Consider the following 24373-nt stretch of genomic DNA (forward strand, 5'->3'; position numbering starts at 1 on the left):
TTATTCAGCATTATTAATGCTTTACCTCAAAGTACTGTGTAATGATTTATTTTATTTTATTTTAGAGATACAGGTCCTTCTAGCCCAACGAACCCATGGTCACCAGTTACACCCATGTGACCTATTAACCTGTACATCTTTGGAATGTGGGTGGAAACACGTGATCGCAGGGAGCACATATAAACTCCTTACAGACAGCGGCAGGATTGAACCTTGGTTGTTGGTGCTGTTATATCATTATGTTAACCACTGTGGTACCACACCGCCCTAATCTGTGCAATCCATATGAACCATATACACGACAAGCTTGGTAATGTGACAATAATAAACAAATTCCAAGATCAACGGACTGCATGACAGTGTACAGACAGTTAGCAGCTACAGTAATAGAAACAAATAACCTGCCTGCCCTGCCATTCAGTACAATCACGGCTGATCCAGTGCCTCAACACAGATCCTTCCTAAGTTACGAATGCCTGAGTTATGGATACCCCATGTACGAACGAGCTCCCAGAAATATTAAATTCAAGCAGTCTTGAAAAAAAGAACTTGTTTGCATGCAACCTCCCCACAGTAATCAGGCACCATTGTCTCGAAGAAGTCAGGATGCCAGTTTCACTATGGGATGCTGCTTAAGACAGTTGCTTTGGAAATTGGCAAGCAATCACTGCCTTTAGCACTCATACGATGAAACTCTATTGAAGAATGTAACATCTGCTGATACTTCGAGCACATTAACACCAGCCAGTGAGCTAGGGCATCCTGATTCTGTAACATTGATATTTGATAGGGAAGGTTCATGTTAATTGGCCTTACATTACAATACTGTGGAGATAAGGTTATTGCATTGAATGTTTTTCTGTATTTCCTGACTTGTGGACAAAATCAACTTTGTATGCCCATAAAACAACCCAGGGAAGGCCTTCGATGCCTTGAGTCCAGGAATCTATTTCCCCACTTCCTAAAGATATTCATCGATTTGACCTCTGCGCTTGCGAACTCCAGGGACACACCAGCCCAATGTGAAGAAATTACTCACCTCACTCCGAATATCTCTCATATCCCTTGCTCTGGTCTCCCCAGCAACCTGTCTAACCTAGGCAGAATACTCAAAGGTTCACAGTGGGGCTACAGGTTATGTTACTGTCTCATGGTTCCAGTAATCCCAGGTTCAATCCTGACTTCCGGTGATGTCCGTCTGGAGCTCGCACACTCTCCCCGTGACATCCGGATTTCCCTGGATGCGCTGACTTCCTCCTGCACCCCACGGATGTGATGTGCTAGCTGTTAGGTGATCAACCGGTAAGTGAGGAGAATGAGGATGTGTGTTGATGGGTTTGCGCGGGAGAACAGGTTGCAGGGAGATATGCGGGGGATGGAACTGATGGGAATACGCTGAGACAGTGCAGACCTGATGGGCTGAATGGGCTCATAAGGAAATATACAATGTCATTAGATTTCTTCTCACACAGCAGTCCTCACATTCAAGGAGTCGGTCCGATGAACCTTTGTTCTTTCTCTTATGTAAGGTGATTAAAAAGTCGTAATGAAACCCGCATTCACCACTTCCTCTGGCAACACATTCCACACTCTCACCACCCTCTGAGTGAAGAAGTTCCTATTCCCTCAAATATTTCACCTTTCACTCTTAACATATGACCACTGAACCTCAGTGGAAGAACCTGCTTGCATTTTACCCTGTCTGTACTCATCATACCTCTGCCGAATTTCAAATCATTCTCCTACACTCTGCGGAATAGGGTCCTAACCTATAACTCAGGTTCTCTCAGAAACATCCTTTGAAGTGCAGCTTTCTCAAGGGCAACCAGGGATGGGCAATTAATGCTGGCTTAGCTGGCAACGTCCACATCCCGTAAATGAATTTTTAAAAAGTGTTCTTTGTACTCTTTCAACTTTATTGATACCTTTCCTGTGTAGGTAGGTGACCAGAACTCCAAGTTTGCCTTCAACAACATCTTATACAAGTTTAACATAACATCCCAATTCCTGTACTCAGTGCAGCTTCATAATTCCCTAAGCCCTTCCACTAACCATAAGACACAATTCAGGATTGTGACTATCTTTTAAAATGAATTATTTTCAATAATGGGGAACTGAAATATAAGAAATATAAATCATAATGAAATACCATTAAAGCATCGGGTGGGTGGAACTCAGCCGATGCCTTCATGTGCATCAGACACCGTGCTGGAGCAGGCCGATGGAAACCCGGGATAAACGACCCTCCCTCACGCCTGCTGTTAACTGGACCAAGATAAAAACCACGAGTGTCGTGTGACCAGCCTGAATCGTCCCAGAAATAGTCTTCCCTCACGCTCTCCAGCTGTATTCATGTTTTTATGAAAATAAAATACATGTCAGATTATGAAACCTTCTCCAACAAAGAGTAAAGCTTTGATAGTGCACTGCTGTGCTTTACTGGTAACAATCTGACCACTCCAGCTCAGTGTGTGAGGAAGTTGTTAACTGATCTCAAAGTCACTTCCCACTGGCTACCAGCACTACAACCATTCTCTCGCCCAGCCTTTGCCAAACTGCCCAGTGTCCCAGATACCAGCTCAAATCCTGATCTGACACGACCTGCACCTCATTACCTCAACCTACCCAAATACTCATGATGCATTTCCTCAGGATTCAGGTATCCACTGCCCCTGAGCACTCAAGTCTATCCGATCGCATTGTGAATGCTTTCCTGGAGATCCCAATACCATGCCCAGCAAATCTTTCAAACAACAAACCGTTTCCTTACCTTGAGCAATGCCACAGCAAATTCACTAGACAATGAAATGCGGTGTCCTCTAACTTGATGTCAGAAGTGGACCAAAGCTTGCAAAGACATAGGGAACAAGTACTGTTTCCTTTTTAAACTTTGCCACAGTTGGTATCAATTCCACTTAATTATAAGGAAACAATTTCTATATCTTGATCAATGAAGAAGTGAACTATAGTCATCAGCACACTTCAGCAGTCTAGTTATAAAAATGGCAACACATTGTAGCTTTAATTGACGTTTTGCTTTATTTAAATTGCGTGCTCGTCCAGAGAACTAAATCCAGGATTCGGGTGGTTTGGAGTCACACAAAGGCTAGACTGGTTGAAGGCAGCAGGTTTCCTACCCAGAATGACACTGGTGAGCAACTGGATTCTTCCAACAATCCAATAGTTCCATGGTAACCATTATTATCAATTGAATTTTTAAAATATTAGATGCATTTCGTCATTTGTGTTTAAATTCTTCCAAGCGATGCACTGATTTCCCAGAAAATGGTTACTGTTCCTAACCCCCACACCCCAGACTGATCTCAGTAACCTATCAGTGGTAGAACTTAACAAAACTTAATACTTAATTCTCCTGGGAACACCTTTTTAACCGACACAATAGGAAAGACTCCTGGGGAGCACTGGATATCTTCCTGATTCGTTACAACCGTGTTGGTAAAATGTGATCTTCCATCACCTCCACAAGTTAGAAACCATCTAACCTTCCCCTCTCGAACTTGCTGCAGAGCCTCATCCGCACACGCGGTCTCCAATCCTGTTCATGACTACATATTCATCCAGATTGCTTGAAGATGTGAAATACTGTGCAACACACTGGGAAAGGTTTCACTGCCTACGTAACGGTGTTCGGGTTATGGTTAGAGGTAATGGGTGCTCTGGAATGTGAGCCGTCCAGTCAGGGGAGCCGGATTTCTGTTGTGTGCCTGACACCAGTGTGAGCTGGGGTCCTTTGTCCAGCGGGAAATGAAGGGAGAAGACGCTGGAGAGATTTGATGGATTCGACCTGGTGGTGGGACTGTGATTCGATGGAGCAAGATGCTGAGGTCTACTGACAACTGGTGAATATAACTTTTGGAAGAGATGAGCTCCATCTTGTGCACATTTGACTGTTTAATTATTATTGGTCCTTTTTGTTTTTTTCCTTTCTTTTCTTCACTAACCCTTGAGTTAAGATTCATAAATACGATTCCTTCAGTCGTAAGCAGGGTGCTGTCTGTTGTTTCTTGGCACTGAGTTGCAACAGGGCAGCAAGTTACACAGCATCCACACAAACCGGGGTTTGGGGTGGGAGAGACGTCTCAATCTCATGGGTTTGGCGGGACCGGAGAGTGTCTTCCCTAGACTTACTCAGCCAAGAAAACCAGGGGGATTTCAATTGTATAGCCTTCAATATTGCTGGGGAGGATGTGTTGCTGATGGGCATCCTGCAGATGTTCCCTCGGGAAATGAAGTGGGTTTGCTCGGGTCTGTTTCTCAGGATTTGGGGCAAGGACCAGGAGGGTTCTGGCTCTCATTTCCATCTCCACTGTCACACACAAAACTTTTCGGAAGCTGATTAATATATATAACAAAATAGCCTCCATCCAACACTGTTACTTCTCCCTAATTTGAAACACACCCAGGCACGTTTACGTAGTACAAGAAAGTCGTACAGGTCACCGACGGGGCCAGATCATCCATGAACGTCGATGCCACTTGCCCCGGTAACAGCTGGAAGCAGCAGTTTGTTCTGAGTTCACGGTCACTGAATTATGTCCTGTAAACATCTGCAACGCAAAACCAAAACCAGCTTTTTAAAAAGTTGCCATGGCAACACTCAATTCAGTTTCTGGGAGCCTTCAGGACCGAGTTGCTAAAGAAACACACTCACTGACATCTGTCTAGGACTTGCAGCTGCAACATCTGGCATGCATTTCAGCACGACGACTGCTGGCAGCTTGGGCCTCTTTCAACAAGCAAGGCAAGCAAGCTCTGTACAGTCTGATCAGCAGTGTCAGTGACAGAGATTAGGAGAAAACCACCTAACGCAGAGCTCATATCCAGCACGGACACGGAGAACATACAGTGCAACATCTTGTCCGAGACAACCTAAGTCTTCCCTCAAAAACAATTTTTTTGTGTGGAATGAGACAAAAAAAAATGGAGGAACCTGTCAACATAGCATGCAATTAATGTCTGCTTCAGAAAGCAAAAAATATGGGTCACCGCCATTAAACAGCAAAATAACTCCATGTTTAACTGAATATAGAGCCTCAATACCTCTTCTGTAACATTCAGTTAATTAAATTACTTCACTTTCATGGATTTCTCCAGATAAGAGAATTTCCTTGTTCTTCTCTGCCAACACGTAACTGGCTGGAGTTCAGGTGGCCAGGATTCAGTTGTCATTTACGTGTGCTGGAACATACTGCCCATTGGCTCACGCACGAGCTCAGAGTATGAATGTGTGGGGGAGTTGTGTCTCTAAAAATACAGGTATCTGTAAATATACCAGATGCATCTCTAAAAATGTCTGCATATATATGAGCTGTGTCTCTTAAAAATGTCTGCATTTGTACAAGCTGGATTCATGTGTGTAATTATGAATGCACATCTGCACGTTTGCAGGTATATAGGGGAACCTGCGCTCCTTTAAGAAATCACATATGTGCATATTTAGCATCTGCATTTATGTTAAGATATAGGAGTGATCATGTGTATGGTGTAAATATTTTGTAAATGTACACACACACTATATATATCAGGGAGGGTGGAGGAGGGAAAGGGGAGAGAGGGGGAGGGAAAGGGGAGGAGGGAGAGAAGAGGGGGAGGAGAGAGACAGACAGAGATATATATATATGTGTGTGTGTGTGTGTGTGTGTGTGTGCGTGTGCGTGTGCGTGTGTATATATATGTGTGTGTGTGTGTGTACATATATATATACATCTTGCAGGTAGAGGCACATTTCTGTATCTGTGTCGGAGAGAAAAGGAAATGGACAACATCTTTTCCTGTGCTTTCTCCTGTATGCAAAGATCAGGAGTCAAGACACATTCAGCTTTTGCACACTTTCCCTCTTACCCTTTTCATCGTATTCCACGTTCTTCAAAAAGAGGCCGTCTGGCGGGGCTATAAGATTCCCCGGATAGGCCCTGGAGTCACGGACCTCCAATAGCTCGGCAACGTGCCGGGGCATTAGCTTGCCCTGTCCAACAGCCACCAGAACTCCCGTCATTCTCCGCACCTGGAAGAGAGCCCACGTCAATGGTTCACAACAGAAGAACATTCAGCGTTGGGACCATGTGAATAGTTTGAATTAACATCACTGGGAAGATGCTTCTTAGCCTAGCGCCAGTGTCCTTGCTACTTCTGTCCATCCAGACATTCTCTCTGCTCTAATGCTTCCTTTCTTTCTGTTGTGCAGAAGCCACTGGGGACAGGACAGTGAAACCCAAAAGGCAAACAGTTGTCTTTGAAAATGAGATGACTGCTGCAATTAAATGGCACACTCACTGCTGAGGACAATCAGAAAAGAGCTCTCCGGTTATTCAAAAGATACTTCTAAAAGTCAAAACAAAACACTGCTTGTGATAATTCTGATTCTTAGATCCATTTAGGGCTGGACTGCTGGTGTGAAGATATGGTGTAGGTGATTTTTGCTTCCATTTTGAAGTGTTAATGCAGTACTCTGTGAGGCTGCTTCTGGTTTCAAAATTCACCCACCTACTTTGGCAAACGACCTTAAAGAGATGTACAGCAGTTTCTGTGGTCTACCAGAAATGGGCCTTCTTCAGTCTTGGTGTCCCAGGCCTGCCAAGTAATGAATTCTGCATCTGCACTCTGAGCAGGACAGCCTGACAACCATACCTCTGAATGGAGAGAGTATCAAATGCAAGTTGTACATATAACATAGGGTATTACAGCACAGCACAGGCCCTTTGGCCCACGATGTGCCGACCTTTTAAACTACACGGAGATCAATCTAACCCTTCCCTCCTACCTGACCCTCCATTTTTCTATCACCCATCTGTCTATCCAAACGTTTCTTAAATATACCTATCTTCCTCTGCCAACCACCACCCCTGGCAGTGAATTTCACACACCCAGCACTCTGTGTAAAATAAATCTACCTCCGACATCCACCCCCTTATATTTTCCTCCAATCGCCTTAAAATTATGCCCTCTCATAACACCCATTTTCATCCTTGGGAATAATCTCTGGCTGTCCACTTGATCTAAACCTTTTATCAATTTGTACACCTCTATCAAGTCACCTCTCATCCTCCTTTGCTCTAAAGAGAAAAGTCTTAGCTCACTCAACCTATCCTTAAATGACATGTTCTCTCATCCAGGCAACATCCTGGTGAACCTCCTCTGCATTCTCTGTAAAGCTTCCACATCCTTCCTACAGTGAGGCAACCAGAAATGAACACGATATTCCAAATGTGGTCTTCCAGGATTTTACAGAACATTACTTCACAACCTCTTGAACTCAATTTAAGTAAATACAGCAATAATAGCTTGTGACAGGACAACACGTCTTCAATGTCTCAGGTTCATTTGTGTGTGTGACGGGCAAACCGAGTTTGATGGTGAGCCACATCAGGAGATAACGGAGGGCAATAGCTTTTAACCAGAGGCAAAATGGAAGAAGAGGGAGAAAAGTAGAGAGGTTTAGAGATCAAATTCCAGAGCTCAGGGCACAAGAAACTTGGGAGTGGGCATAACTGGGGGCACAAAGTACCCAAAGGGGGATTATAGAAATAAGGAGGGCAAGGCTTGGAGATTTGGAAACAAGGATGGAGGTTTTAAAATGCAAGTATTGGAGCTTCGAGAACAGAGTAAAGTTAGAGTCAAGTTTATTGTCATCTGTTACGCCGGTTGGTGGTGTAGTGGCATCAGCACCGGACTTTGAGGTGGGTGGTCCTGGGTTCGAATCCAGCCAGCTCCTTGCACGCCTGTGCTGGGTTGAGCATCGAGCTAGCGACAGACAAAATGCTAAAGAAGTGGCGGCAAGGTTGCCATCCGATACGCCACAAGGAGTGGAGGTGAATAAGTACAACTACTTGTTGTCACCTGCTCAGGCACAATGAAAAACTTACTTGCATCACATTCTCAAGAAACCGTAAATGATACAAGAATGAACACAATGAGATACAAAGGTGTAAAGTGGTCCTAGTGTTGCCATGCTGAGACAGTGATTAGGATTGTGCCAGTTGGCTTGAGAACTGAATGATTGAAGGGAAGTCGCAAACGTGCAGACGCTGGAAATCAAAGTCATACACACACAATGCAGGAGGAACTCAGCAGGCCGGGTAGCATCTATGGAAAAGAGTAAACTGTTCGGGCTGAGACCCTCCATCAGGAAGGGGAGTAGCTGCTCTTGAAGCTGGTGGTGTGGGATTTCACATTTGCCATTCCTCAGATCAGCGAGCTCGAGGGTGCCGGGTGGATGGGCTGCAGGGTTTCTGATGTGCCGGGGGGGGGGGGGGGGGTGGGGGGTTATTGAGGCTGAGAGGAGACTGTGGTGAAGATCTCAGCATCAGGAGCTAGGCTGGGTGACAGGACGGAGACAGAAGCTGCTGGGTTTAGTAATGGTGAGAGTGTTTGTTTGGAAACTCACCTCTATGTTAAACAGGGCACCAAGGTAGCAGGCAGTGAGATCTGGTGTGTGGGTTGGATGGAGGATGTGTGTAGGCAGAATAGTCTGCAGTGGGAACCAGTAACGACAGCTTCTGTCTCTGGAACATTCATCTTCTAATTAAACAACAGGTTAAACATAACAAATAGTACAGATTCAAGAGAAAGGATCACCAGTCAATCGTGGTGCCTGCACAATGAGCTGTTAAAACCACAAAGCTGTGTGTGGTAATCGGCAGGTCTGACTCACTGCTACCATTACCCAACTTAGAGAAGCAAAGACAATTAACTTCAAGCAAGGAAGGAGGAGGAGGTTCACCAATACTGGGGCTGGAAATACTGACTGGAAATGTTAGCCCTAAAATATCTCTGGTGGGTGTCCCAGTTTAACAGTGTGATGGAGGAGTGTCGAAGCGATGCCCTGTGCTTGGATGTATCTGACCTTGGGAGATGATGAGGAGGCTCAATTGTGAAGAAGCACCAGTAGAAATTGCCAAGATCTGAGGGGCAAGTACTTTCCTTTCACCATGAGATTGGTGAGTGGCTGGACTACGCTGTCTGGGGTGGTGGGAAGAGGTAAAATATGATAGAAGTGTTCAAGAGGCTCCTAGATACATGCGTGTGCAGAAAGTGGAAGGATGTGGACATTGTGCAGTCAGAAGGGACTTGTTCAGGTGGACATCTGATTATTAATTTAATCAGTTCAACTCAACATTGGAGGCTGAAGGGCCTGTTCCTGTTCTACGTCCTATGATTCTTCAGTAGTGCAATGGGCTTTTCAAGCCACACACCATTCAAATTCTCATCAGAATGGCAGCACTGGTAAATCTAGCCAAGTGTAGGGCCTGTCTCATTCATTGTGCCACTCCCCTTCTGCTCTGATCCAACCCACACCCACCAGCAGGCACCGTGTCCTTCACACAACCGAACTCCCACACCATCTACCCCGCCCTCACACGGTGACATAATATCCTGAGGGATGCAAACATATCTTACAGTAAAATGCAAAATCAGCAGCCCCACTATTCAATAAGACATTGGCTGATCTTTTAACTCACTGTCGTCGTCCTGCACAAACCAAATATTCACTTCGTGTCCAAAAATCTATCATCCCATCTTGAATCTACTCAGCAAATGAACCCCTTGAATACAGAATCTCAAAAACTTACTACGCTTGGGAGGAAATTTCTTCGTCATTAATTTAAGACGTGATCCCAGTTCAAGATATCCCTTCATTCTCACATCTGCCCTGTCAAACCCTGTTAGTTTTATGTTTCACTGAGATTTCCCCATATACTTCAAAATTGCATTTCTTGGTGTTCTGTTGCTTTTGTTTGTTCTAAATGACTGAACATGGAACACTGAACAGTGTAGCACAGTACAAGCCCTTCAACCCACAGTGTTGTGCCAGACATTTAATCTGCACTAAGATCTATCTAACTCTTCCCTCCTACATAACACTTAATTGTTCTTCCATCCATGTGCCTATCTAAGAGACTCACAAACATCCTAAATATACTACCTTTACCACTACCCCAGGCAGCACATTGCCACACACACACACCATTCTATGTAAAAAAAACAACTTGCCTCTAAAATTCCCCATGTCCATTTAATCTTCCAGTTTCACACATTAGTCCATCTTCTATGTTCTTACCCATTCACTTAGCTTGTCTAAATCTATTTGATACCTCCCCATATCCTCCTCACAATCCACTATTTCATCTGACTTTTACAAATTAGGAAAGATGGCACTTGTTTTTGTAATATAATGCTTGTATATTGACCATGAACCGCTGGGGTCCCAACAATGATCCACCTGACACTCCACTAGTCACAACCTCCTGACCCAAACTCACTTCTTAGCTCTCTGTCCATTACCCAACCCCTGGACATCTCCAGTAAAGTCCTCCCAACCTCAAATGCTCTAATATTGTTTTGGAAATTCCTGTGGAGTATCTTATCAAAGGCTTTGAGTCTAAGGTGTTAGACTTGAGGAAACCTCAATGAAACATTAAATGGGATTTGATAGGGCAAATATGAACACCCAACTACCCATTTCTTCGCTCATGATCCCAGCCAACTTGAAACTCAGACCCACCATCCTGCCTTTAAATTTCATAACCTCCTTATGCAATTTACTAGGTACACCTGCTCGTTAATGCAAATATCTAATCAGCCAATCATGTGGCAGCAACCCAATGCTTAAGAGCATGCAGACATGGTCACGAGGTTCAGTTGTTGGTCAAACCAAACATCAGAATGGGGAAGAAATGTGATCTAAGTGTCTTTGACTGTGGAACGATTGTTGATGAAAGACGGGGTGATTTAGTATCTCGGAAACTGCTGATCTCCTGGGATTTTTACGCACAACAGTCTCTAGAGTTTTTAGAGACTAGTGTGAAAAAAAGCACACAAAGAAAATCCAGTAAGTGGCAGTTCTGTGGGTGAAAAGGCCTTGTTAATGAGACAGGTCAGAGAAGAATACCAGACTGCTTCAAGCTGACAGGAAGGCAACAGTAACTCAAATAACCACTCATTACAAGAGTGAAGTGCAGAAGAGCATCTCTGAATGCACGACACATCGAACCTTGAAGTAGATGGACTACAGAAGCAGAAGACCACAAACCTGCACTCCACTCAGTGGCCATTTAATCAGGTACAGGAGATACCTAATAAAGTGGCCACAGAGTGTATTTCTTTATAATCGACAGGGGGATCTGAGTCTCCAATCTCGGGATCGAAGGGATATTTCAAACTTGGAATCACATGCTCAACTTAGGAGGCTGGCCATCCAGGACAGTTCTTAGAAGAAAGTTCTCCCCAGAGGTAGTAGTCTTTTAGAATCTTTGAACTCAAAAGGCTCCATTGCTAAGCAGATTGAAGGCAGAGTTGATAGATTTTCTCCAGACCCCCAGGAGCAGCAGTCACTCAGGTCTGGTTCTGCGGTGACTCATACCAATGTTCCGAACTCCCCTGCACAATTATACAAGGAGATCTGAGGTCTTAAACATGAGTGGGCGTTGAATGCATGCTCCTCCGACTCAAGAGGTGAAAGCGTTACAGTTCAGCCAAGAGAATAATGAGAGAAGTGTACCAGTTAACCCAAGTCTACGTGTGGTTAAGCAAAAGCAAGTAACATCACAATACAGCTCCAGACGTTCTGGTTTCCAACGTCTGGCTACAGTAAAAACAGCCCTTAGTGTAGGTAAATAGCGAAAACAGAGACTTGAGGGGCATGAGAGAGAGAATAATTTTTAGGGGTGTGGAGAAAATGAGAGGTCGAGTAGGACTTTTGGGAGCTGGCAAAAGTCTTGACTTGATTGGCTTGTGCTCAATCCATTGTTGCCAATATCTGTCAGACTTGAATTTTTAAGGTCGAACGCTGTTTAACTGAGACGTGAAAGGTTCTGCAGATGCTGGAAATCTAGAGCAACATACAGAAAATGCTGGAGGACCTGAGCAAGTTGGGCAGAAATAAACAGGCGATGTTTCGGGCTGAAATCCTCTATAAAGACCCTCTGTCGATGCTGCTGGACATGCTGAGTTCCTCCAGCATTTTGTGAGTGTTGCATGCAGTGTAATTCTTTTTTGCTTAAACTATCTCTTGCTCAGTCAGCAGGGGTCTCTGTTGGCTCTCTGCTGCGCTTATCTCCAGTACCCTGAGGGATAACTGAGTCTGCTCTGCCAAAATCCCAGTGTCCATTATGTCTGGTCCTCCATTACCTTTAGCCAGCACTGCATTTCCAGAAAGAAGGGAAATTCAATAGAAGAGGCTGGTTTTGGGTGGATGTAGCAAGTAGAAAACAAAGAGTTATTACACTCAGTGCACATGGTACTAGGGCTGTGAGTCCAACTAATGGATTTCCAATTAAAGCAAGTTTCCTTTAGCCAGCCCTTGTGACATTTTAGCACACTGGCCAACGTAGACTATACTATCCTTTTTGGAAGGGCCATGGTCTGGCATGGCAATTTGAAAGCACAGAAACATAAGAAGCTGTAGAGAGTAGTGGATGCTGCCCAATACATCCCAGGCACGTCCCTCCTCACCATCGGTATTATCTCAGAATCAGAATTGGGTTTAGTATCACCGACATATGTTGTGAAATTTGCTGACTGTGCAGCAGCAGTACAATGTAATATGTAATAATAGAGAAAAAATGTGAATTACCGCAAATATATATACATATATGTAAAATAGTTAAATTAAATAATCAGTGAAAAGTAGAAATAAAAAAGTAGTGAGGTAGTGTTCATGAGTTCAATGTCCATTAAGAAATCAGATGACAAAGGGGAAGAGGCTGTTCCTGAATCGCTGAGTGTGTGCCTTCAGGCTTCTGTACCTCCTTCCTGGTGGAAGCAATGAGAAGAGGGCATGTCCTGGGTGATTGGGGTCCTTAATAATGGACACCGCCTTCTTGAGGCATCGCTCCTTGAAGATGTCCTGGATACTACGGGGGCCAGTGCTCATGATGGAGCTAAGTTTACAACTCTCTACTGATGGTGATGCAGCCATTTAGAATGCTCTCCACAGTATATCTGTAGTACTTTTCAAGCTTTGGGTGACACAACAAATCTTCTCAAACTCCGTATGAAATATAGCTGCTGTTGTGCCTTCTTGAGTCAGCATCTCTACATGAGGGACAACATCCATCATCGAGGATCCTACCATTCCATGTGCTTGTACATGTGACAATGAATTCGAATTTACTGTGTATGCACTGTACCCTGAGATCCCAGCCTGTATCAGCAGTATCCTCCCCGCCCACCCCACCTTCCCAACTGTAAAAGGGATTCCCACTTCTACCACAGCCTCTACAATGCCTACTTTCCTCTCATACGCAAGAAAGCTCTTTTTGCATCTCTCTGCTTTCCTCTGCAGGATACAGAAACATAGAAACCTACAGCACATTACAGGCCCTTCGGCCCACAATGCTGTGCTGACCATGCAACCTACTCTAGTGCCTTCATTGGTTTTCACTCTTGGGTAGGATCAGAAAATAAAATGGCCAGGATTCCTGTCTGTAACCTGCTCTTGACTCCAGGTTCCCACATAGAAACAGCCACACAAATTATCACCTGGCTGATGTATGCACCCATGCACAGTCCTTCGAAAGATAACGCAGACAGCACTGTGGTATCGAGCTCCATGGGGCCATCCTCGAAACCTCCAAACACCAGTCCTTGATTCCCAACTTACTATTCAGCAACTCAGTTCTAACGCTCTAACGAACTGCACTGAAACATGCCTTTTGTGTTCCCGATTGTTTTTATTGTTGCCGTTTGCACTTCGGGGAGGAAGGGGTTTGATGTTTTCCTTTGAACGGGTTGGCTCCACGGTTGCTCTTTGTTTCGTGACTGCCCGTGGGGGAGACAAATTTCAGGGCTGTATACTGTATACACACTTTGGTAATGAATGTACTTTGAACTTTGGCCACCACCGGCCCTGTCAGGTGATCTCCTGCTTTACCTATCACCTGCCCATTTCCAAACACAACATCAGCGCTACCCTGCAGTTTTGCATCATCTACATTTTCTGACCTGGGATAACATCAGGCAGCAGCAGACAGCCATTAATGGGAATTATGTGCCAGCTAGATATTAGTGGTCCAGTCGATATCAACCTTCTATTAACTGTTTTAAAATATACTACGGATACTGATGAACAGCTCACACTCAGAAAATCTCGTCGTCTGCAGCTAATAATAGTTGGCAGCAGAGATAATGAGTAATTATACAAGTTCAGAATTATTTAGGTCCCTGTAGTGGTTATAAAAACACAAAGCAAATAGTCTATAAAGATTCGTTGGTTTAGTATGGGAGCAATGAACCAAAGAGCTCCTGCTTGTCAAGTGAAGCAATTCTATTAAGTGCGCTTCAGGAAAGAGGTTTTATACACATTATGAATAAATCTACAAAACTGTCAGATTGTCACTGCTGCAGTGACACGGGAAGTAGGTCCTCGGATTGCAGGAAGGATGGATGGTTTGGAAACTCAAGTCACCATTAACCAAACAGCTGCCTCCTGTGCTGTGCTATGATCCTGGATTAGATTATTATCATTGCTACAATTTAGTAAGAATACTATTCCAATTTTAATTTGCTCTTTGGATGGACTCAAAGAGTTTCTGCAGTGTCCTAGTCAGTACCAATCTCAGGCTGGTTGCCTCTGTGCTCCATACACACACCAACTGGCTACATCTTCCAAGGTGCGTTTTCTGAAGGAGTCATCGAGATTTTCAGAGAGGGTGGAGCTGTTTGGTTCGCTTTTAATACCGTGTCCGCATTGACAGGATGCAGTGCGGAGTTTGTGTTGAGAACTTCTGGAGGCTGCGTTAAAAGCTTCTTAACCACAAGAGGTTGGAAATCTTGAGCAACATGCACAAAATGCTGGAGGAACTCAGCAGATCAGGCAGTATTTATCAGGCAGACAATGTTTTTGTCCATGGCCTCCTTTACCGTCATGATGAGGCCAAACTCATGATGAGGCAACAGCTCGTATTCCGTCTGGGCAGCTTCTAACCTGACGGCATGAATGTCAATTTCTCAAACTTCTAGTAATATCTCCCCCTTCTCTCTTTTCACATCCCCTTTCTGGTTCCCCTCTCACCTGCCCATCACTTCCCTTTGGTTCCACTGCCCTCTCCAATCAGATTCCTTCTTCTTCTTCAGCACTTTACCTCTTCCACCAATCCCCTCCCAGCTTCTGACCACCCCACCTTCCCACCTACCTACCTACCCCCTCACCTGGTCTCACCTACCAGCTTGTACCCCTTCCCCTCCCCCCATCAGCCTACTCTGGCTTCTACCCCCTTCCTTTCTAGTCTTGATGACGGGTCTCCGCCAGAAACTTCGATCGTTTATTCCAGGAAAGCTTCTTAGCATTGCTGTAGAGAGAGCAGAGGACTGCATGCCAGCTGAGAAAAGAAATCAGTTGCCATTACAGTGGGGCACACAAGTGCATTCTTGTACGGCGATGGGCCCTCCTTGGGGCAGGACCTCTGACACTAAAAGCAAATGGCTGACAACAGAAGAAGCAATGTCACAGAATTTGGGCAATGCACAAGGCTGATTCTAGCAGATAAAGGAACACCACAAGAAGCTATGGGGAGATGTGGAATACCCAATACAATACCTGCAGGCGAACCGAGGCATGAACGAGTTTAGCGGTGGAGAGACTCGGGTAATCCCATCGCATTACACAGAGCGAACCGGGAGACAGCGTACTCTGAGAAGCAATCCCAATGAGCCACGTGCCCAGGACCCCATTCCCACTGCTCTTGCGAGGTCTAAACTTGTTCCTAATCAGCGGGAACCACTGCTGGAGCTCCCAAGGCCAAAAGGAAGGAAACAAAAACACTGTGTTTGTGACAGAAATGAAATGAGGTGAAGTGGATGAATGGGGCAAGAGCATTCCTGAGCACTTCGTAAGCAATGACGTCCTTTGAGCAGGTAGTCATCAATGGAGGTAAGGCAGATGTCGCAGCACAGCAGGATCCCACAAACACCCTTCCCATTTTTGAGTTCTACCCATATAGACGCAGTGAACGAGCCCTCCAACAAGTCCCCTCTGAGTGCAGATTTAATATTGTCCCTGATTAGTAGTGCAACCCCTCTTGTTCTTTTACCATCCTATCTTTTCTATCACATCGAAATCCTGGAATATTAAGCACCCATTCCTGTCTCTCTCTCTCAACCAAGTCTCTGTAATGGCTACATCATCATAGTTTCATGCTCTAAGTTCATCACTTTTACCATTTTACACATTTGAAGTGTTCACAAACACTTTCAATTTATCTGTTCCATCTTATATCTGTTTTTACTGGCCCTGACATCTACCTTCCTCTCCATCCTTCCACTTTCTGACCTGGTGCTCTGGTTCCTAACCCCCTGCCAAACTAGTTTAAGCCCTCCTGAGCAGCACGAGAGAACCTCCCGGCCAGGATATTGGTTCTCCTCCTGTTTAGGTGCAACTGTTTAGGTGCAACCCATCCCTCTTGTACAGGTCACCCCACCCCAGAAAAGGGTCCAATAATCCAAGAATTCTGAAACCCAGCCCCCTGCACCAGTTCCTCAACCACAAATTCATCTGTACTATCATCCTGCACATGGCACTAGGAGTAATCCAGATATTACTACCTTGGAAGTCCTGGTCTTCAGCCTCTTTCTATACTGTCTGTACAGGACTTCATCCCCCTTACTACCCACATCGTTGGTGCCAATATACCCAACGATCTTTGGCTGCTCACCCTCTCCCTCAAGAAAATCCTGCAGCCACTCCAAGGTATCCCGGATCCAAGCATCTGGGAGGCAACACACCATCTTGGTATCTCTTTCGCAGCCACATAATCTTCTGCCCATCCCCTTACAAGCTGAGTCTCCTATCACTACTTTTCTGCCCTGAACTTACCCTTCCCTGCCGAGCCTCAGAGCTGACCTGGTCTGGTCTGGTGGCTGCTGCTGCTGTGCCTCGATACGCCACCCCCACCCCACGTTCCCCACACTATCCAAAGGGGCATACTTGTTGCTGAGGAGAATGGCCATAGGGGAACCTTGCACTGACTGCTTACTCTCCTTGCTTCTCCTGGTTGTTACCCCTCTACTTTCTGTCCGAAGCCTGCACTCTTCTTGGGGCCACCTCAGTGAAAGCTTCATCTATGAGGTTTTCAGCTTTCTGGATAGTCCTGAGTACCTCAGTTCCAGTTCCAGTTCCTTGACCTTGTCAGTCAGGAGCTGAAATTGGGTGTATCTCCTGCACAGAAATAAACATCAGGGAGAGTATCAGTTACCCTGAAATCCTACATCTCACTGGACAAGCATTCTTTCCTACACTGAACTAAATACTAAGGATTTACAGAAAATTTTAAAAAAAGTTTACCTGTTCTTACCTGTGTCTTCTCTCTAAAACCTTTGAGTTTCACACTCTCCTCATCTGTTCTCACTGAAGCCTGTTGAGCCAAATCCTAACCACTCTAACCCTGCCCACTCACACAATGGCCACTCTGTTTACACCTCCCTTTTTATTGGCTCAAATAAAACTTGTGCCTAGACTTGGAGTTTCCAAATGGCTTCTGTCCTGCAAGAAGTTGTTCTCTCACTTGTTACTTCGAAGAAAGTAGCTAATTGTGTGGTTCTAAGAAATGTGTTCAAATGTGGCCTCATGGATCTTTTGACACACAGTGCTGACATCCCATGTGAATGTCACAATGGCTGCTCAACTAAAAGAAGTGCAGTCAAAAACTGCAAAGTGTGTGAGGATTAATGCAATCGTATTTGAGATACAGTGCCTTGTAATAGTATTCAGGCCCCACAACCATCTTCACATCTAAGAGTCCCCATTTTTAAAATTTAAAAATATATTGAAGTAGGATATTTTGAGCTAATCTGCAAAACATTGTGCATCATGTCAAATCAAAAGAAACGTAGCAAAAACCTGTCAGCAATTTACTAAAAATTTAAAAACAAAATTGTGAGGATGAAAAAGTATTCATCCACTTTACAATTACTGTGGTAACCTTCCTCAGGTGTAATATATTACCTTACCAGCTCATCCAATTTGTTGATGTAGAAAATTGGAGGATCGCCTGTTTTCAATGAATTCATAAGACTAAAGAAACCCTTTTGCTGTAAGGTCCAACATAATACAGTAGATTTTCACCAGACCAAACCAAAATGAAGACAAAAGAGCATTCAAGGCAAGTCAGGGAAATGATCATAGTGAAGCGCTAATCTGGAGAAGGGTACAAGACCATCTCAAAGGCACTGAACATACCTCAGAGTTCAATGCAGTCCATTGTGAAATCCTAGGTCAGGCCACCCCTCTAAACTTAGTGACCAGAGAAGAATGGCACTTGTAAGAAAGGCTACTGTGAAGCCAACAGTCACTCTGAGTCAGCTGAGCAGAAGTCAGTGGTTGCAACTGCAGATGAAGTTCTGGCTCCATAATACCCTTATCCAGGGCTTCTTCCTTACCATTCTCCCATGTATACCCTTGGGCTATAAGGGTATACGTGGGAGAATGGCAAGGAAGAAGTCCTGGATAAGAAAAAAGCATATCCTTGTCTGTACAGACTTTACAAAGTGTCAATTAGAAGATACATTGAAGATGTGGAAGAAGGTTTTGTGGTTAAATGAGAGAAAAGTGGAATATTTTGGCCTCAACACTAAACAGTACGCTTGGTATAATGCTGCGAATCAGCCAGGTAACACCAACCCTACGGTAAAGTAAGGTGGAGGCAGCATCGTGCTATGGGGATGCTTTTCAGTAGCAGGGACTGGAAATCTGGTCAGGATCAATGGGAAGATGAACACTGCTAAATACAGAGATCCTGGATGAAAACCTATTATCCTCTGCCAGGAAGCTTAAACTGGGGAGGAAATTCATCTTTCCACAGGACAATGAGCCAAAGCACACTGCCAGAGCAACCATGGAGTGGCTTCAAATGAAGAGATGTCCTTGAGTGGTCCAGTCAGAGCCCTGATCTAACCTGATGGAACATCTCTGGAAAGACCTCAAGACTGCTGTCCGCTCCCCAACTTAATGTGGCACAGCTTGAGCTATTTTGCAAGTAGGAATGGGAACATTTTGCTCTATCACGTTACGCAAACCTAATAGAGACTTATCCAAAAAGACTACTGGCTGTAACAGCTGCGAGAGGTGGTTCAACTAAGTACTGAGCAAAGGGGGGATGAAAACTTTTCGACTGCTGACATTTCAGTTTTTGAATTTTTAGTTTTTCATGTTTTACAATTTTCCCCGATTTTGGGCTCCACTGTGAAAAAAGGAGCTAGCGATTCACAAATAAAAATTATCAGTTATGTTGATCAAAATTCCTGGTTGGAAAATTTACTGATGTGAAGAAGGATTGGGAGCTGAATACTTTTTCAAGGCTTTGTATCCCTTGAGGTAAATTTTGTTTGTTGGTTCTCAGAGTGTAGGTATCATCGACAATACTGACATTTACTGGCCTGAACTGTGGAGGTAGTTAATGGGCCAAATTCTGCTCCTATATCTATGGTCTTAACAGTTAATAATGTTGGTGGGTCTGTAGTCACTTAGAAGACAGACAGGTTTCTTTCTCTCAAAGACATGAGTGAATCAGATGTCTTTCTGCAAGAATCCATAGTTAGCATTATAGTGACCCTTTTCTTTGCCCTGGTTCATTTCATTACCTGGGTCTAGTTCCCCAGCTGCTGTAGTGGGATTTGAACTTGTCTCCCTGGATCAACGGTCCAGAACTGTGGCTGATGGTCCTGTAACCTCACTACTATGATACAGTACATCTGAGGAAAGATCTACGAATGTTGATAATTCAAGCCGTCAGGGGAGAAAGAAACCATTTACACAAATATCTGCACTCACCTGTTTATAGAGGAATGAAGGGCTCCTGAAGGTTAGCTCCCAGAACTCCAGGTGGCTAAAGTCAATTGAAAAATTTAAATAAGCTGGTTATAATCATAACAATATTATCTGAACCTAGAACTGTGGAGAAAAAAAAAAGTATTTTAAACAAGTTTAAAGATTTAATGTCATCTTCCAGCTTTAGTACTTGGCAATATAAAGTAGAAATATTGTAAACACTCAGCAGGTGGAACACCATCTGTGGAGAGAGAAACAGAGTTAATGCTTCAGGTCAATGATTTTTAAGCAAAGCTGTGGACAGGTTATAAATCAAACAATTTTTAGGCTGCAGAAAAGATGATGGTGATGGTGAGTGATTGGAAGAACAGGAAAAACAAAATGGAAGGCATGTGACAGAGTCGAGACCAGGAGAGCTTGAGAGTCACGACTGTTGTTTTTTTTTTCCATCTTTGACAAAACATCGTCTGAAACATTAACTCCAATTCCTTCTCCACACATGCTGCCTGACCTTAGTGGTTAAGCCACTTCCTCCTTTCAAACTCCCATTTTCAACAACTGTAGTACTTTGTTTTAGAAAAACTGGTGTCTTTTTATTGACCACTTGATCTGCTTTGATCCCAAACAAAAAAGTTAGCAATTGGCAGTAAGAAAGACGGCCACGTCCAAAACAAGCAGTGAATTGAAAGTCTCGTGCAGCGAGTCCTGCCTTCTCTATGGACAAAAGGTTAAAGTTTACACTGAATTACATGTGAACTATAAATGCCTGGTGCTGCAGTCTCCTGGAATGGAAAACGCCTGTGTCGTCCCTGTGTAAGAGTGACGAAGGAAAGGCTGTTTATCAAATAGCCAAGACTTACACACTCAACGTCAAGAGCATATGACCAACACATTGGTGCAACTACTGGAGTTGCTGCAACACAGCTCCAATGACCCTGGTTCAATCCCGAGCTCTGGCGCTCTCACTGTGGGGGCTGCACGTTCTCCTGTTTAAAGTTTGAGTTCTCCCACTGGCCGCTCCGGTTTCCTCCCACGTCTCAAAGACATGGGCTGCTGCCAAGGACATGCTGCTGTTATTTACCCTTGGAAATACCTGGGGGTGGAGGGAGAATGATGAACATGTGGGGGAAATACATTAATGGGAAACTGGATGGGTGGGTGGGGGGTTGGAATTCGGCTGCCGGGAGCGTGGGAGTGCTCGGCCACCCAGCATGATTTTCAAGAGTCTCTTGACATGTCTGCAGAAATTATGAATTCCTGACCCCATTGATAGGAAGGACAATCCCAGTTTACACTGGGGTTCTGGTGTCAGTCGCTTTACAAACAATATATAATTAAAACAGTAACTTTAGGCACCAGTGTGTCCATCTTGAAATTGTGGCTCCAATCAGCCAGCTTAAACACAGTAACCATGGTAGCGTAGTGGTTAGAGTGACGCTATTACAGCTCGGGGTGCTCTGGAGTTCAGAGTTCAATTCCAGCACCGTTCTGTAAGGAGTCTCTGTGGAATGTGTAGGTTTTCCCTGGGTGCTCCAGTCTCCTCCCACAGTCTAGCGATGTATCGGGTAGGTTAACTGGTTATTGTAAATTGTCCTGTGATTAAGTTAGGGTTAATTGGGGTTGCGGGGCTGCTGGGATGACATGGCTCGAAGGGCAGGAAGGACTCACTCCGCGCCGTACCGCTAAATAAACAAATAACTAAACACGAGGATGTCCCTCGCTGGCTAACAGGGTGCACTGCCGAAGCATCACAAGGCCTTTACAACAGCAATAGTCGCAACTAAATGTGGCACGGAGCCGTGTGAAGGGGTATTAAATTGGAAAATCAGAACCAGACGGAGGCTAAAGAGGCATCTTACAGAAGGGAGGGAATTCCAGAGCTTAGCCCCTGAAAGGTGAGCATGAGGATTGAACAGGAGCCCAGAGATTACAGAAGATCGTCGGGGTGGTGAGACTGCTGAGGAGAGAAGGCACAGTGGGTTCTAAAACTGAGATGATAATGGGACATCAATGTTGCAAAAAAATGAGTTAAAATGGGAGGGAAATCTCATTGAAGGTGCTCTTAAATAGCACTTGTCTGAAATCAATAAGGACAGTCACTATGCTATAGCCACCCTGTGGTACTTCGAGCCCTGTGTGGGCAGGACTTGCAATTGTACCTAAATTATCCAGCTCCCCCGGGGGTGTAGAGGGGAAATGGTGTGCAGGAACCCTTCAACCTTTACATCACCCTAAAGGTTCACTTGCCAGCAGGAACCCTCGGCAGAGTTGCTTGTTGGAGCACACATACCCAGCCAAAGTGTGTAAGTGGTTTTGGGCCGGCTCACTACCTTCCAAGCTCAGAAACTCCGGCATCAGGCCGCACATGAGATTGGCTTTTATGAGACAAGGACTCACTTCCCTTTGTACCTCAGACCCCACGCAGCCTTGATCCCTGAGAGAGAAGGGAAGAAATTCTTCACGGCCTAAACCATTGGAAAAGACACAACACTGTGGGCTGTAACTGAAATACTGTACGTGCTTTGCGGATAGTGGAAGGAGAATCTACTTATAAATGAGCGGAGTGCGTAATCGCAGGAGTATTTAGTGCCTCCTCTTTCAGCTTTCGGGACAACATAGTCTTGCCTGGCATCTAGGCAGCAGAGGCTTCACAAACCGCCCATCATCTCTATTTCCCTTCTGAGGTCAGACAGAAGACTGGGAATGCACACTGTGGCTTCCAACCCACACAGACAGGGTTCTGTTCCTCAAAAACACATTGTGTCAGCGAGAGAGGAAGAAAAAAGAGCAGGAATCTGCAACTCAAATCTATTCATTCCATTCAAGGGAGAATTTAATTCATTGACTTGCTTCCAGTGTTACTAAGTAGTCAGGCCTTTAATGGGAACTGCAACAGAAAACACCTCATCCTGCTATCTTCTTAACACAACAAGGAGCAAGTAAGAGTGAGGAGCACAGTCCAAACACCGGAGTTTTCGGCGTATATTTAGTAAAAGACCTAGTCATGTCAATAACTGATGGCTTTGGATTCGAAGTGGAAAGGCCAGAAATGGCAGCATTTCGGAGTTCTGATCAAGGCCGTTCTCTTGAGAAAAGAATCCCAGACTCAACACTTAAGATCGGGCTGCTGGGTTCGAGATCATTGAAGACATGTATTACATCCAAAGAAAATACTGAACAAGCGGGTTCGAACTGCCAGCAACGATACCGAGAAGCTGAGTGAAATCTTTGTAAGATGTCACATCACATTCTATTGAGTCATAGTTGTTGCTTCCCAGGGAGCTAAAACACTGCTTGTTTGATCTGAGCAATGGCTGAGCACCAGACTGGTTAATGCCTTTTCTGGACACCAAGGATCGTTCACTTCACAAGGTCGAGTAGTAGGATACGCGAGTGAGTGGCAGCCGTGGGTTTGAACCAGAAGACTGTGGGTCTGGTGCAATACGGCAGGAGTCCCACATCGCCAGCAATGCCTGCACCACGATTCACTCTCTCAAATAAAAGTTCCAAGGGCACCTTCTCAAAGCACAGCAATGAAGTCATCACCCATGTTCTGGCAGGCATGTGTCTGACAACCAACACAATAAAACACATTAAAAGTTATTTCTCCACGTGGAAGCTTGGTCTGCATAAAATAAGCCACCACAATCCCTGGCAAGAGCAGCAGGGGATTTGGTCGAGCTGCACAGAAACACGGCTGGGTTTATACAGGGGTAATCAGGGGGAATGTTTAGACCCAGTACGCAGAGGGAACCTTCTCTCATGAGTTGGCTATTGAAGGAATGGATAGAGAATTAAAATTTGCAGCAAAAGATTCCTGGAAATTTGAGGGAAAACATTTTTTTGCAGAGATGGAATTAACCAGTTCCTCCAAGGGGATTTTGCTAGGCACTTGACAAAGAATATTTTACACTTGGGGAAACATTGAAGGTGTTTACGACTAATGGGGTTCCTCTATTAACAACTTGCACAATGAACAAATGACTTACTTCTGTGCATAACACTTCTAACAGCGACTACACTTCATAATTACCCCACTTGGCTGCTGAATGTTTTGGGATGTCTTAAAAGGCCACTATAGATATCAATTTTCTTTTCTTTTTCTCTATTGAGCGAAGATCCACTTTTCAGGCAAAGCATTTCAGAGGAAGTAAGAGCTGTACAAAAAGAAATGTAAATGCATTTCCCACCACAGACGGCAATAAAGATAAAAAAAAGGGTTCAACACCTCTCTTATCGGCTGCAGATCCAGCCCAGTGTGAAGTCAGCCCCGATTTCCCATACCTTCTAAAGACAGAGGAGGCCATTCAGCCCATGAAGTCGATGGTGGCCCACCAGGCAATCCAATTCTAAGAAGCCTTTCTCCCCACAATCCCAACAAATGTACTATCCACAGAGGACGGTTTACAGCAGCCAATTAATCTATGGCCCAGTGTATTAATTCTGTGTCTTCAAATTTCTAAGTTATGATCTTCACTTAGATGGTGGGAAGAGCAGAGAGGTGATCTAGATCCCTCCTACACTATGATATTCTGGTATCACCTCTGAAATACGTTGCTATGAGTTAGTATTGGAGCCTATTTTCTCATATCA

The 24373-nt window shown here is 44.5% G+C and overlaps 1 protein-coding gene across 1 annotated transcript in view; it reads right to left on the bottom strand.

The window, feature by feature from the left end:
• Positions 1-3011: 3011 nt before the first annotated feature.
• The window catches only part of pusl1 (pseudouridine synthase like 1), a 95447-nt gene continuing 74085 nt past the window's right edge, over positions 3012-24373 (bottom strand). Inside the window, exons 6-8 of the mRNA XM_073031929.1 lie at positions 19784-19838; positions 5863-6025; positions 3012-4568 (exon numbers count right to left, since the gene is read on the bottom strand). Of these exons, the coding sequence (XP_072888030.1) occupies positions 4552-4568; positions 5863-6025; positions 19784-19838 (235 nt within the window). The 3' untranslated portion in view covers positions 3012-4551. The remainder of the gene's footprint in view (positions 4569-5862; positions 6026-19783; positions 19839-24373) is intronic.

This window comes from Hemitrygon akajei, chromosome 29 (assembly GCF_048418815.1).
Source record: "Hemitrygon akajei chromosome 29, sHemAka1.3, whole genome shotgun sequence".
Taxonomy (NCBI): Eukaryota; Metazoa; Chordata; class Chondrichthyes; order Myliobatiformes; family Dasyatidae; genus Hemitrygon; species Hemitrygon akajei.